Here is a 15,098-nt window from a genome sequence, read left to right as displayed (position 1 = left end):
AAATCTCTGCCAACCAATAGCTTTCCAAATAGTACGTAATTCAACATCCATACCTATCTTTTTCAGCAGCTCCGGTGAGTATTCTCGAGTGTGAGCATACTCCCGGTCACTTAGCATGTAGTAGGCTTGTCTCTCACGATCGCTGACAAGGTCGATGTCGGTGTCGTTCAGGAGTCGTCGTGGAGCTTCGGCGTCTTCCATCGAGACATCAGCTGATGAACGAGTACTGGACCCGTCATGATGACTTGATGAGGAGCCGGACCCCTTGAACGGATGAGACAATCGTCTCCTCATTCTGCACAATGAAGCAAGAACGGGCTAACTCGGCGGGGGTTAGGAGTGACAAGAGTTTCACCCGCCAGTTAGTTTCACCAAAGTAACTTGTATATATGCAACTAAAGATTTGAATTAGAGGGAAACTATCAAAGCTTGAATTTGAGGGAACGAAAATGTGTTGAAATGCGATGGAATTCCCTCTCTAGGCCGGTTGGCTTAAATAGTGCACCCACAACGGTCAAAACTGACCTGTGGGGCCCACTAACCGTTGCCTCAAAAAGGGAGGCAGCCGACCGTTGCCTGGTTGGTTCGGCCGAACCAGGGTGTTCGGCCGAACCAGGGTGTTCGGCCGAACCCATGGTGGGCCCAACCGGCCCCACTTTCCGCCGTTGGAATCAACCGGTCAGTGTGGTCGTGGCACAGTGAGTTTTCGTTAAAAATTTTATTTGGGTTTGCTCTGAAAAATTCATTTGAAAAATTTCCTCCAAATTCAAAAAATCCTAAATGCAATTTTGAAATTCAAACATGTGATGATGCAAAATATCAAATTGCTGAAAGCAAATATGCGGATACATACCAATTTACCTGTTGGCGAAGGTCGCGTCGTTTTAGGTCGGACTTGCAGGACTGTACCTCCTTTCAGTTCAGTGCGCGGGTTTTCCACCCGTCTCCGGAGGTGATGGAGCGAGCGTCTTTGGCTTTTCCTTCCACACCTTCTTTGATTTCGGTGTGGAAGACGGCTTGTTCTGAGCCGTCTGCTCTAACTTCTTGGCCGGTACAGGTGATTTTACCGGCGTCCTCCAATAACGGTTCCTAGGCATCGTTATTTCCTTTTCTAGGAAATTCTGCATAAATTTTACCAGGCTATCCATTTTGGGTGGCTCCACTTCGACCTCTCGAATATTCTGCGGGTTTGGCCCGTACTTGGTTCTAACCATGGAGCATTGTTCCGTCCTCGGTTGAAACTCAAACTTTTCCTCATTCCCGTTGATATGAAAATGGATACTCCCCGTTCCCATGTCAATATTGACTCTTGCGGTGCTAAGGAACGGACGCCCCAGGATGAGCGGCGTCTCCTTCCCCGTGTCCATGTCCAGCACCACAAAGTCAAACGAGATGAAGAAATCTCGTATCTTGACTGGCACGTCCTCCGCTATCCCTGCCGGATAACGAACTGACGAGTCAGCCAGTTGGAGGCGCATCGGTGTTGGTGACAACACCGTGAAGTTGAATTTGTCGAAAACGTCTTTTGGCATGACGCTGACGCTGGCTCCAAGGTCGCACAAGGCCTGGTCGAATTGTTGTGCCCCGATCGAGCAGGTGATCGTAGGACACCCCGGATCTTTCTTCTTCTTCGGCAGCTTGTGGAGTATCAGATTGTTGCATTGTTCCGTCAGCTTGACCACCTCCGTTGTTGGGAGCGGTCTCTTGTTGTTGAGTATGTCCTTGAGATAACGGGCGTATGTCGGCACTTGCATAGCGTCCAACAACGGCACGTTGATGTGGATCTTTTGGATCACTTCAACAAAGCGAGCGAACTGCTCGTCCGCTGACAGTTTCCTACTCCGCTGAGGGAATGGCAGCAATCGTGTGTCAGCCAAGTCAATAGATGGCGCTTCTTTTGATATCCTATCAGTTCCTGCAGGGTTAGGATATGGCGGACCACGAGTGGACTTACCTCCCCTCGTCGTGATCGCTTTAACATTTTCAATGGAAGAGTCGGGTTGCCCTAGAATCCTCCCAGTTTCATTTGCAGGGACTAAAGATGCCAGCTGAGCTAACTGGGTTTCTATCATCTTATTGAAGCTCAACTGGTTTTGAAATGCGGAAGCAAAGCCATCTAATTTGACATTTATGTTCTCTAGGATCTTATCATTAGCAGCAAGCTTTTTGCTTAGCGCATCGGTGGTTTTAGCTTGCACAAAAACAAGATCCTTCAAGGAGGGCTGGTTAGAGAAGTTACCGTTATTGCTACCTCCTTGATAATATGGGCGTGGTTGGTTCCACCCCTGACCTCCTTGTGGATGGTACCCGTTGTTGTTGCCCATGTACATCGCCTCCTCACGGGTTTCTGGGCAATCATTCCCAGAATGACCTGTGCCGCCGTAGACCTCACACGTGACGTGTGAGTCCAACGCCTTGACGGTGCCTTGTGGCCATTTCTCATGGTCGTCCAAGCGTTTTATGAGGAGATCCAGCTTGGCAACAAGTAACTACGTCTCCTTGACGGTGTGCATGCCTCGCTGACGGGTCTGGAGTCATTCCTCGCTCCAACCCATATTGGAGACCATCTTCCATATTAGAGAAGAAGGCTCCTCCAGCTGTCGCATCCAGGTGATCGCGGGACATTGGGGAGAGTCCATTGTAAAAATTCTGCAGGATCAGCCAGTCGTCCATCCCATGATGAGGATAGGCGGCCACATACTCCTGTAGACGCTCCCATGCTTCCGGAATAGACTCATCCCTTGTCTGCTGGAAACTAGAAATCCTTCTACAAAGGGCATTGGTTTCGCCCATCGAGAAGAACTTCGAGAGGAATGCCGAAGAGCATTTGTCCCAGGTGTTGACAGCAGCACGGTCGGCATAGAACCACTGCTTCGCTCTCCCGAGAAGGGAGAACGGAAACAACCGCAGCCTGACGGCGTCGGGACTGACGCCCTTGATGGTGTACGTGCTACAAATCTCCAGGAACTGTTGCAGATGAGCATTGGCATCCTCGTAAGGCTTCCAAAGAACAGGCTAGCCTACGCCATCGTGATGAGGCTGGACTTCAAGTCGAAATCCACGTCTCCTATGTTGACTTGCGGCCCAATGGCCACATTGTCAGCAGAGGGAGCAGCGAACTCGCGAAGAGTCTTGCTGGCCATAGTCTTGAAGGTCGGTGGCGCTGGTACGGCTGGTTTCTCTGTCGGTAGAGTTTTCTGCAGAGCAACGACTCGCGGCCTGACGCTCCGGAGGAAAGCTTCTGGATTTTCTTTGAAGTTTTCTGGCAGGTTGAAGCCAGTCATGCACTATCCTGTTTCCACAACAAGTGAAAACAACCAAGGTTAGCCTGCAAAGGAAATGATTACACAAAGGTAAATATAAAGTATTAGTTCAAGCAATCTCTATTATGAATCTTCCCCGGCAACGGCGCCAGAAATGCTTGTTGGTACTTCTTAACGATGTTACTAGAAATATAATTCCCAGCAATGGTGCAGAAATACTTCTGGTATATTATGGTTACAGAGTTCATCCGCAAGTGCACGGATATACCATTGTAGCATTTCACCTGAAAGTATTCCAACAGTATCGTATTTATTTTATCCCATGGGAAGATCATGTACAGAGAATTCAACTAATAATTTAAATATTACTTGTAATAATCATATTCTTAGCAGGGGTTAAGATAATCCAAGGGTAGAGTGACACACAAGCATTAACTACTCATCCTCATAATATATCATCTAAGCTAAGTGGAAAGAAAAGAGAAAGGAAATATGTTCCTATACTTCTAATATACATAGTATACATACATTCTAGTCAACTGATATACTAGCTAATACCCTCTGTCCGATGCCCTCCTGGTACTTCGAGAAGCCACCCCTGACTGCCGAGTTCCTTACGATAACCCTTTATGACCATACAAACGGAGCTAAATACGGAGGAATACTCTCCCCAGGAAATTAACTTAGAATTATATATAGGCGCGGAGGAATACCCGTACTGAGCTGTCACCATCAGCGGCCCACCTCTCATCCGCAATATATAACCCCAAATAATGATATCTCATAATCTAGACACCACGTCTAAATTATCAGATACTACTCTAATATCATCGTCATGACATAGAGTAATTGCATAAGCAAACATTATACCCGCACCAAAGCATCTCCCAGATAAGTTAGCCGTATATTCAGTATAACATGAATATAATGTAAAGTAGGTACTCATATACTCGGTAAGTATTTCAATACCATAAATGTATATAGAAGAGTATTCTAATAAAAGTACAAAAGAGAAGAGAAAAGCTACTAGAGCCATACCCGAACTCTTTCGAAGGCTTCCGGACTCCTGACTCCTATTCTATTTCTATTCCACCAGCTACATAGTACTAAACTAAACTTGAGAGAAATGAGAGAGCTATTGCTTGAGGTGTGTAAGTGAGGTGAGGATGAGAACTCCTTTTATAGCCTCCTAATGACGGTTGTGACGGTTGGAATGGTCGGAAATACCCTCCAACCATCAATGGGGGCTAATCCACACCGTCCAGGCAAAACCCTGGATCGGATGGCGCTTAGGAGGGTTTGGTTCGGCCGAACCTGGGGCCGGCCCAGTCCAGCCCAATTTCGGCTGGCGGCCTCCTCCTTTGTTCTTCTTCGCAGACTTGTGAATTTTGGCCCAATTTGTTATGTCAATTCTGAATTCTTGGCCCATTCATACATAAATATGGTTCTCGACATCGTCTGATTGATTTATCATCTGTGTTGATGTCGATTCTCCTCCACTTTGTGATTATTCTCTACAAAAGGTTAGCATACCTAATACTAGTAGAATATTATTACTCTAACATATATATATGCATTGCAAACATCACTAGTTCTCCTCTATTTTGGTAATATTGATGGTCGAAACTGATCGATAACGACCGTTAACATGTACCAATATATGCCAGTATTGGCATTAATTGACAAAAGTTCGCCGCGCTTGTCACGTAGTGATTTTTGCCACGAACGCACCCAATACACTCCAATATGCCCAAAAATCATATTTTGGTGCTTTTGAACTTTTTCATTCTGGTGAAAAACATCACACCCACGTGTGCCAATATATGTCAATATTGGCATTAATTGACAAAACTGAACCGCGTGAGTTACGGATTAATTTTTCGACACGAACGCACCTAATACACTCCAATATGCCAAAAATCAAGTTTTAGTGCTTTTTAAACTTTTTTATTCCGGTGAAAAACTTCGCACCCACGTGTGCCAACATATGGCAATATTGGCATTAATTGACAAAAGTGAACCGCGTGAGTCACGGATTGATTTTTTGACACGAACCCACCTAATACACTCCAATATGACCAAAAATCATGTTTTGGTGCTTTTTGAACTTTTTCATTCCGGTAAAAAAACTCGCACCCACGTGTGCCAATATATGGCAATATTGGCATTAATTGACAAAAGTGAACCGCGTGAGTCACGGATTGATTTTTCGACACGAACGCACCTAATACACTCCAATATGCCCAAAAATCATGTTTTGTTGCTTTTTTTAATTCTTTCTTTCCGGTGGAAAACATCGCACCCAAGTGTGACAATATATGGCAATATTGGAATTAATTGATAAAAGTTCGCCGTGCGAGTCACGGATTAATTGTTGAAAACGGACGCACCCAAAACTCTCCAATATGTCCAAAAATCTTGTTTTGGTGCTTTTTGAACTTTTTCATTCCGGTGAAAAACATCGCGCGCATGTGTGCCAATATATGCCAATATCGGCATTAATTGACAAAAGTTCACCGTGCGAGTCACGAAGTGATTTTTTGCCTTGCACCCAATACACTCCAATATGTCCAAAAATCATGTGTTTGGTGCTTTTTGAACTTTTTTACTACGGTGAAAAACATCGCACGCACGTGTGCCAATATATGCCAATATTGGCATTAATTGACAAAAGTTCACCGTGCGGACCACGAAGTGATTTTTCGTCACCCACGCATCCAATACACTTCAATATCTCCAAAAATCATATTTTAGTGCTTTTTGAACTATTTCATTCCGGTGAAAAACATCGCGCACCCACGTCTGTAAACATTGGCATTAATTGACAAAAGTTCACCGCACGAGTCACGAAGTGATTTTTTGCCACGCACGCACCCAATACACTCCAATATGCCCAAAAATCATGTTTTTGTGCTTTTTGAACTTTTTCGTTCCGGTGAAAAGTATGGCACCCATGTGTTCCAATATTGGCATTAAATGACAAAAGTTCGCCGCGCGAGTCACAAATTGATTTTTCGACACGAACGCACCCAATACAGTCCAATATGCCTAAAAATTATGTTTTGGTCCTTTTTGAACTTTTTTATTCCGGTGAAAAACATCGCACCCACGTGTGCCAATATATGGCAATATTGGTATTAATTGACAAAACTAAACCACGCGAGTCATGGATTGATTTTTCGACACGAACGCACCTAATACACCCCAATATGCCAAAAACATGTTTTTGTGCTTTTTGAACTTTTTCATTTCGGCGAAAAACATCGCACCCACGTTTGCCAATATATAGCAATATTGCCATTAATTGACAAAAGTGAACCGCGTGAGTCACGGATTGATTTTTCGACACGAACACACCTAATACATTCCAATATGCCCAAAAATCATGCTTCGGTGCTTTTTTAATTCTTTCTTTCCGGTGGAAAACATCACACCCAAGTGTGCCAATATATGGCATATTGGAATTAATTGACAAAAGTTCGCCTTGCGAGTCACGGATTAATTTTTCAAAATGGACGCACCCAATACTCTCCAATATGTCAAAAAATCATGTTTTGGTGCTTTTCGAACTTTTTCATTCCGGTGAAAAACATAGCGCCCACATGTGCCAATATATGCCAATATTGGCATTAATGGACAAAAGTTCACCGCTCGAGTCACGAAGTCATGGATTGATTTTCACCGGAACATGATTTTTCGACAAAACTAAACCACGCGAGTCATGGATTGATTTTTCGACACGAACGCACCTAATACACCCCAATATGCCAAAAACATGTTTTTGTGCTTTTTGAACTTTTTCATTTCGGCGAAAAACATCGCACCCACGTTTGCCAATATATAGCAATATTGCCATTAATTGACAAAAGTGAACCGCGTGAGTCACGGATTGATTTTTCGACACGAACACACCTAATACATTCCAATATGCCCAAAAATCATGCTTCGGTGCTTTTTTAATTCTTTCTTTCCGGTGGAAAACATCACACCCAAGTGTGCCAATATATGGCATATTGGAATTAATTGACAAAAGTTCGCCTTGCGAGTCACGGATTAATTTTTCAAAATGGACGCACCCAATACTCTCCAATATGTCAAAAAATCATGTTTTGGTGCTTTTCGAACTTTTTCATTCCGGTGAAAAACATAGCGCCCACATGTGCCAATATATGCCAATATTGGCATTAATGGACAAAAGTTCACCGCTCGAGTCACGAAGTGATTTTTTTCCACGCACGCACCCAATACACTCCAATATGTCCAAAAATCATGTATTTGGTGCTTTTTAAACTTTTTCATTCCGGTGAAAATCATCGCATGCACGTGTGCCAATATATGACAATATTGGCATAAATTGACAAAAGTTCGCCGTGCGAGTCACGAAGTGATTTTTCACCACCCACGCATCCAATACACTCCAATATGTCCAAAAAATCATATTTTGGTGCTTTGTGAACTATTTCATTCTAGTGAAAAACATCGCACCCACGTCTGCCAATATTGGCATTAATTGACAAAAGTTCGCCGCGCGAGTCACGAAGTGATTTTTTGCCACGCGCGCACCTAATACACTCCAATATGTCCAAAAATCATTCTTTGGTGCTTTTTGAAATTTTACATTCCAGTGAAAAACATCGCACCCATGTGTTCCAATATTGGCATTAAATGACAAAAGTTCGCCACGCGAGTCACGGATTAATTTTTCGACATGAACACACCCAATACACTCCAATATGCCCAAAAATCATGTTTCGGTGCGTTTTGAAGTTTTTTAATCCGGTGAAAAACATCGTTCACACGTGTGCCAATATTGGCATTAAATGACAGAAGTTTCGCCGCGCAAGTCACGGATTGATTTTTCGAAATGGACGCACCTAATACACTCCAATATGTTAAAAAAATCATGTTTTGGTGCTTTTTGAACTTTTTCATTCCGGTGAAAACATTGCACCCACGTGTACCAATATATGTAGATATTGTCATTAATTGACAAAAGTTAGCTTCGCGAGTCACAGTGCTTTTTTTTTGCCACGCATGCACTCAATACACTCCAATATGTCAAAAATCATATTTTAGTGCTTTTTGAACTTTTTCATTCCGGTAAGAAACATCGCATCCACGTGTGCCAATATATGTCTACATTGGCATTAGTTATCAAAAGTTAGCTGCGCGAGTCACGAAATGATTTTTTGCCACGCACGCTCCCAATAGACTCCAATATGTCCAAAAATCATGTTTGGTTGCTTTTTGAACTTTTTCATTCCGGTAAAAAACATTACACCCATGTGTTTCAATATTAGCATTAAATGACAAAAGTTCGCCGCGCGAGTCACAGATTGATTTTTCGAGACGAACGCACCCATTGCACTCCAATAAGCCTAAAACTCATGTTTTGGTGCTTTTTGAACTTTTTCATTCCGGTAAAAAACATCGTACACACGTGTGCCAATATTGGCATTAGTGGTGCGCGCGAGTATTCGCTCATAACCCTTCTAACATGTTTTTAATATTTTTTATGCGAGTTGGTGGGCCCGTGAGAAAGTTTGCGTTGCGCGCAAACCGCTTATAAGTGTTTTTACGCATATGAGAATATTTTGGCACCGTTGGTTACAGGAAGATTTTTTTAATGAGCGTGTAGACCCGTGGAAAAGTCCGTGGTGCGTGTATAAAATTGCTAAGACCTCTCATAATTGTTATTGGAATATGGGAATGGTTTGGTATAACTGATTGAAAAAAAAAACGAGATGTTAGACACAAAAGAATGTTTAGGATGCGCGCATGGAATCGCTCGAAACACCTGATACGTGTTTTTCTTATATAAAATGTTTTGATACCATTGATTGTGAAAAATATATTTGACACGTAAAAGCATGGACTATTCAATGGAAAAACAATGGCACAAATTATTCCCGTGCAATGGGCCAGAATGTACACAGAAAGAAGCCAATAAATCAAAAGGTTAATGGGACTTCCAATTTCAGGGGGCCAGGGTAAGCTTTTCCAGGTAATTACACTTGGCAAAGAATCTGAATGAATTCAAAACAATAGACATTTTCTATAATGCATAATCTAATTACATGTTGAAAGATTAGGGAACCAAAAAAGAAAAAGAGAAAGGGCTGATGCTATCAAAAAACAGTGAGATAATGCGTAGGAAAAAAAAACTTCTACAGGATAGAACCAATTCACAGGGCACCAATTCCTCTTCCTTCTGAACTATAGGACTGAAGCCATCACATTTCTAGGTATGAAAGATTTTAGATGCCATTCGACGTATACTCCCTAGACCTTTGGGATAAAGCATTACAATAGCAAACATTGATCCAACAGCATAAAACATCATGTTTTTGTTGTTTCGGTATCAAGATGGTTCCCATTCTCAATGTGCTTCCCATTCATTTGTGTCCATGGTCTCTGCACGCATCACAGCAGTATTCCTCAATGTCAAGCTAATGCAACAATTGAATTTCCAGCAATATATTTTTGGAGGTAACGGACTCATACCCAATCAGCAGAATCAACAGAGTTACCATTCAACATTCTAGTCTTATCCTCTTTCAACTTGCTGTCTTTCTCCTTTATGCTCACAGGTAGTACAGATGTTGATCCAGCTGATCGGTCAGGAAGTTCTGTACAAAAGATGTGCAGTCTGATTATGGAAGAGAGTAGGAATAAAACTAAAAAAAATGGCAAGAAATTCTTTTTCTACCTGTAAGCTTCTTGTCCACAAAGAAAACAACCAAGTTTACCGTATACCTGAGCAAGGAATATGCATTAAAACAAGGAGCAAGAGGCACAGCAAATAAATAAATGATAATGACATACTACCCACCATGCAACAACAACATCAACACTGTAATGCTTGCGAGAGGCTATGATAAGAAGACTCTGAGCAATAGCTATGCACCATGCAAGCATCTTTATAAACCTGAAATGAGTTTTGAAAAAAATACAGAATCTTAGATTGTTGTATTTCCTAGACAGACTGAATTTCTCGCAAGAATTCCTGTGAGGGATCCTCTCAATACAAAAACATCACCTTATATTTCCATATTTCTGGTATGTTACAACGAAGACTATAGTGAAAATCATGTGGGATGAAAATATCAAGTCACCGCACCCGTAAATTACTCCTCTTGGGACTGCAGTCATAAAACAAAACAAACTTAAGTATCCAAGAAAAATATAGGGGCAGTTCAATTTGATAAGATGGAAAACAGAAAAACTACAAGGTGGGCTCTTACAATTAATGAGAAGCACCTCTGCTACATTTTGAGGATGTGGTAATCTGGCAAGAGCTGAGCCCTGCATAAGATATATGAAGTGCCCATTAAAACCTGGTTTTCATCTAAATCTGCCATTATGAATGGATGTCAGCCCTGACAAGACACCTTACCTCACGGCAATGATAGTTGGGCCCTGGAAGTTGTGTGGAATAGAATGTGACTATCCGTAAGAATTGAGAAGCCTGAGAAATACAATAGGCATCGGAAATACGCTAGTAGCACTGTATTACATGCAACAGATCAACATATATGGAAACACTTACACATAAGAAGGCAAGAACTCTACGCCAAATAAGAACAGTGTAGAAGCGCTTGGTTTGAAGGATGAAAGGATGAAATGTCCACTGCAAGGTAAACAGTCTGCTGTTACAGTGGGCAAGCTTAAACTTCTAGGTAGAAACCAAAAATTAAGGGCCTGCTTGGAAGCCGGTATTTAGCCACTGTTGTAAATTACAGGCCCGTAATATTACTCCTCGCTGGACTCAAATTCACCCAACACCGGTATGGGGGGTAACACGCTAAATTTACCCATGTTTATGGCCTAATCCAACGTAAAAAAAAAAAACTGTGGTCTAAGGAGACCACACTATTTTCTGAGAAATGTCGAGCTCTTGGCTGAGGCCCAGCAAGCGAGCGTGCTTTCTTGCTCGCATACGCGTCATTGCATCTTCCACCGTCACGGCCTCTGCCTACTCTGCTTCTGGTGTGACCGTGTCTCCACTTCGTGCTGCTGCCGCCAACTCAGGTGCCGCGCTCCGCCACATAAACCGAACTACCACCATCAGTGTCTTCACCGCTGCCTCTTCTGCTCGGGTGGCAACCAACACAGCACATCGAGATTGAGGTGTTGTTCGATAGCTCGACTTCTCAGATCTATTCATAATATGGAGATCAACAATGACCTCCATGCCCTGTATCATCAGTGGGTTTGATACGAGTTTTGATGCTTTAGGATTTGGAACTTGTTGCCTCAATTTTTTCTATCTTGTGGTGAATACTTTTTCTCTAATTTCTGTGTCGTCGCAGGATTTGGAACATCTTGTCCTCTACCTCAAAAATTTACATCGGTAATCTTGTTGATTTTCATTTAGCTCCTCAAATCAAGGATTGAGTGATGTTCATTATCATCCCTGTTTTTTAACAGTGCTCATTTTACAGAATGTTCAATTTCTGATGAAAATCCCGGCAATCTTCTCCCAAACAGCATTAGTTGCAGGGGTTTTTATTTCACTTGTAATTTCAGGTACCCAAAGATTACAAATGTATTTCTATTACAGGGGAAAAAACTTCCAGAGATCCCAAGCAGGCCCTAAGATGCTCTAAGAACAGTACAACAATAAATACTAGAACATTGCATATGAAACCATGAAGGAAAAGAAAACCATCATATAAATAACTAGGGGGTTGCCCCCACACAGTTTTGCACGGAGCTAGGTAATTCACGTACAGTTAGATTTAATACAACTCAGTTCCATTATATGTAGAAGTATATTTGGGTTTCATATATAATTCTTAGCTTCTGTTTATATAAGCTCTCGACTTCATATACAACTATTAGATTATATTTCTATAGGCTCAGATTTCAGATACAACTCTTAAGTCTTAACTTCTATTTATATAGATATAATTGTAATTTTCTTATTTCTACGATTAATGTGAGAATTTCTTTGCTCTAAACCAAACGTGGTGCCTCCTTTCAAACCTGTCTTGATAATATAATAGATTTGCATGGTGTTGTCATCAAGTTTAGATCATAGGCATGCAATAGGAAAATTACAAGAACAAAGGAGAAGAAGATAGAGCAAAGGAAGTTAGCTGAATGGAGAATAGAATAAAAAAATAGATAAAACTAACAGAGAAATTACCAGAACAAAGGAGAGGAAGATGAAAGTAAACAGCGTCTCACTGATGTAGCCCCTTTCTTTCCCAAGCTCCTGGAGTGTGCAGAATAACCAAAAGCAATATAAGAAATCATTTCCACTCTAAGATAATTGGCAATTACTTGCTGTGTCAAACCATCTGCGACGGAGTCAGAAAATACGGTAGTAGTATATTGCACATACGGGAAGAATCATGAATCCAAGATCTTGGAGGGTAGGCCCTGGCCGGTGCAGATAATGGACCCCACGAGCAGCCAAACCATGAATGTACTGTTTGCAACCAAATGCAGATTAGTTTTGAATCCAAGAAATTCCAAATACCATGCTCAGTACATCTATATGCAACCCACCCAATCTAGAAAGCTCGATGTTCGTAATGATACGAGAAAAGGAAGAGTTGAATATTCGAATTTACAACGTTTTTGAACTCTGATTGTTGGGGCTCATCACACGTTGGCACAGAGGAGGGAGAAATTGTAATATTGCGAATAAATCATAGCCAGCAAGAGCGAAGAAGACATAAATTAATCGGACGAAATACCTGGAAGACGAGGCCCGCGAGTAGGAGTTGCCATTTCTCAGTGAGAATCTTGAGCTCGACCGACGTCTCCGAGGTGATTCTCCTGACCACCTGCGTACAGTGACAACACGATCCAAAGCCAACTCAATCTCCTCCGAAATCCTCCACACACGAAAACGGAAAAGAAATCAACACAAAACGAAAACGAACAAACCAATCCAGCATTCCACACACACACCTTGGAAGCACCGCGAGCAAGGTACAAGGCCGACATGCCCAATCTGGCGAGCGGCGGCGCTCTCCTCACGAACGGACCGATACGAGGAAGGAGGGGGAGAGCGCTATGGTACTCTCTCCAAGGATTGCTCCCGTTCCTCCTCCTCCACGGCGTGCTCTTCCCCTCTTTCCCTTCCTCTTTACAGCAGAGGAAAGAGGAAGAGAGAAGAAGGGGGAAAAAAATTAATTTAGAAACGGGAACGCAGGGCTGGCCGGACCAGACAGGCACGAGCTAAAAAAACAGCAGCGAGAAAGGGGGAGCCGGCGGATTGTTCGGAGGAAGAGGAGCGGATACCGCATGCGCTAGCTGGAAGAAATTAGGCCTCCTCTCCGCTTATTTTTCTATCTGGAGTTGGAGCCAGCAAAGGATTCCAATGGCCTTTCCAGATAGAGATTTCGATTCCCTCTCTTCGATCTTCCCTTCTCTCTGCCTCTTCTATCGTCTACCTTCTCTCTTGTATCTGCCCTTGTTTTTATTATCAGTATGATAGTAGTGAAAATTTGATTAGTGTATGGAAGGGAAATGTCAGTATGACATGTCTGGCGCTGCCAGAACAGAAGAAAACAAGCACACTTCCAGAAGAAAAGCGTGCGCTGGCAATTGGAATTGACAGGTTGGACGCGGCTTGGCCGGCCAAATTTGACTTTGACCGTTTTGCTGTGGGGGCGGCTGACTACCACCGTAGAGAGAAAAAGGAGTACTCCAGCTTTATGCATTAGCGCTAATCTGCTCCGTCTATCAGAAATGAACAGCCGTGATTTCTCCTCCTTCCACCCACTTCTCTCTCCGTCTATTTTGCTCCAGCAACCAAAGATGGGATTGTTCAGTTTATCGTCGAAATTCTTCGGAGAAGATCTGAATTTTCCTCTAACATTGTTACTTTTCCTTTACGTAGCCTGTGCAGAAACATAATGCCGGTCCAACACACAATGTTAAGTTAATAGACATAATTCGTTATTACGGTCACACACACCATTTTCTAGGATTATCGTCCAGCACTTGGCTGGCAATATTGCAGCAGGGACACAAGGAAAGATGCAGAATTTTTTATTTTTATATTAATTTTTTTAAAAGATTTACAAAACTCAATTCCCGTTACAAAATTTTACAAAACTATACTCCACCCGCCCTCCCGTAGGGTGGGGAATAAAAATCGCCCTAGGGCGGGAAAGTGACGTGATAGGTCAGGAAAGAGGCGTGCCGCGGCATTTTTACAGGTGGCCCCTTCTCGCCCTACGCTTGGGCGAATTATCGCCAAGTGGGGGTTGCCTGCTAACTTGCTTGGCGCGCCCCTCCTGGGTGGGGGCCGCATGCAAAAGAGCATTCCCTACCCTAGGGTAGGAAGATTTTTTGCCGGCCTCTGTAAAACCCTTCTGTCGGTGATATGGGACCGGGAGTATTGCGCCCGGAGGCTTGAGGCAGATGGAATCGCCCACGTGGCCTGGCACCTTCGGGGACGTCGGGCCCGAGGGTGAGGTGTCCGCCCTCCTCCTGATTTCCCCGAGGGGGGGTCGGGTTGCTCCTGCCCCGGCCCCGAGGGCCGAGGTGCCCCGACCCCCTGTGGGGTTTGCACTATGTACATAGGTTGGGTGAACACGGTAGGGCTCACCTAACCGCATTTATTGCGGTCTGGTCAAGCGTGTCACGCTGCATGCAGCGCAATGCAGCGCGCTCTTTTATCCGGTCTGTGACCAGTCACAGACCGGTCGGATCAACGGTTAGGTGGCGACTGGCGGTCTGACGCACGCCTCGCCCCGTCCCGTCAAGACGAGAGCCTCTAGGCACACGTCTCCAGCCGGAGCTAGCGTGTTACCTCTTAGAGATGGCACGTTAGCCCTGGTTAGATGAATACCAGGTTTCATCCCAACCATT

General features: G+C 43.3%; 2 protein-coding genes and 1 non-coding gene across 3 annotated transcripts; 1 reads left to right on the top strand and 2 right to left on the bottom strand.

Moving 5' to 3' along the window:
• Window positions 1-920: 920 nt before the first annotated feature.
• Window positions 921-3,143, bottom strand: LOC136356632 (uncharacterized). The gene is made up of 3 exons (XM_066310878.1): window positions 3,025-3,143; window positions 2,565-2,950; window positions 921-2,425 (listed from the first exon to the last, which is right to left on the bottom strand). Exons 1-3 carry the CDS (start codon window positions 3,141-3,143, stop codon window positions 921-923), a joined length of 2,010 nt encoding a protein of 669 aa, XP_066166975.1.
• On the top strand, window positions 2,672-2,778 carry LOC112939119 (small nucleolar RNA R71). Its single transcript, XR_003242661.1, has one exon. It is a non-coding gene; the product is annotated as a small nucleolar RNA R71 (small nucleolar RNA).
• Window positions 3,144-9,210: 6,067 nt separating the features above from the next.
• LOC4338297 (phosphatidylinositol:ceramide inositolphosphotransferase) lies at window positions 9,211-13,781 on the bottom strand. Its single transcript, XM_015785030.2, has 13 exons — window positions 13,521-13,781; window positions 13,188-13,363; window positions 12,971-13,060; window positions 12,613-12,699; window positions 12,415-12,483; window positions 10,813-10,893; window positions 10,660-10,731; window positions 10,508-10,568; window positions 10,303-10,405; window positions 10,096-10,191; window positions 9,973-10,019; window positions 9,768-9,892; window positions 9,211-9,677 (listed from the first exon to the last, which is right to left on the bottom strand). The coding sequence occupies exons 2-13, from the start codon at window positions 13,221-13,223 to the stop codon at window positions 9,603-9,605; spliced, it is 942 nt and encodes a 313-aa protein (XP_015640516.1). The 5' UTR covers window positions 13,224-13,363; window positions 13,521-13,781; the 3' UTR covers window positions 9,211-9,602.
• Window positions 13,782-15,098: the final 1,317 nt, after the last annotated feature.

The sequence above is a fragment of the Oryza sativa genome, chromosome 5 (genome assembly GCF_034140825.1).
Source record: "Oryza sativa Japonica Group chromosome 5, ASM3414082v1".
NCBI lineage: Eukaryota > Viridiplantae > Streptophyta > Magnoliopsida > Poales > Poaceae > Oryza > Oryza sativa.
Note: the sequence above shows the minus strand (reverse complement) of the source record. Positions and strands in the feature narration are given on the sequence as shown.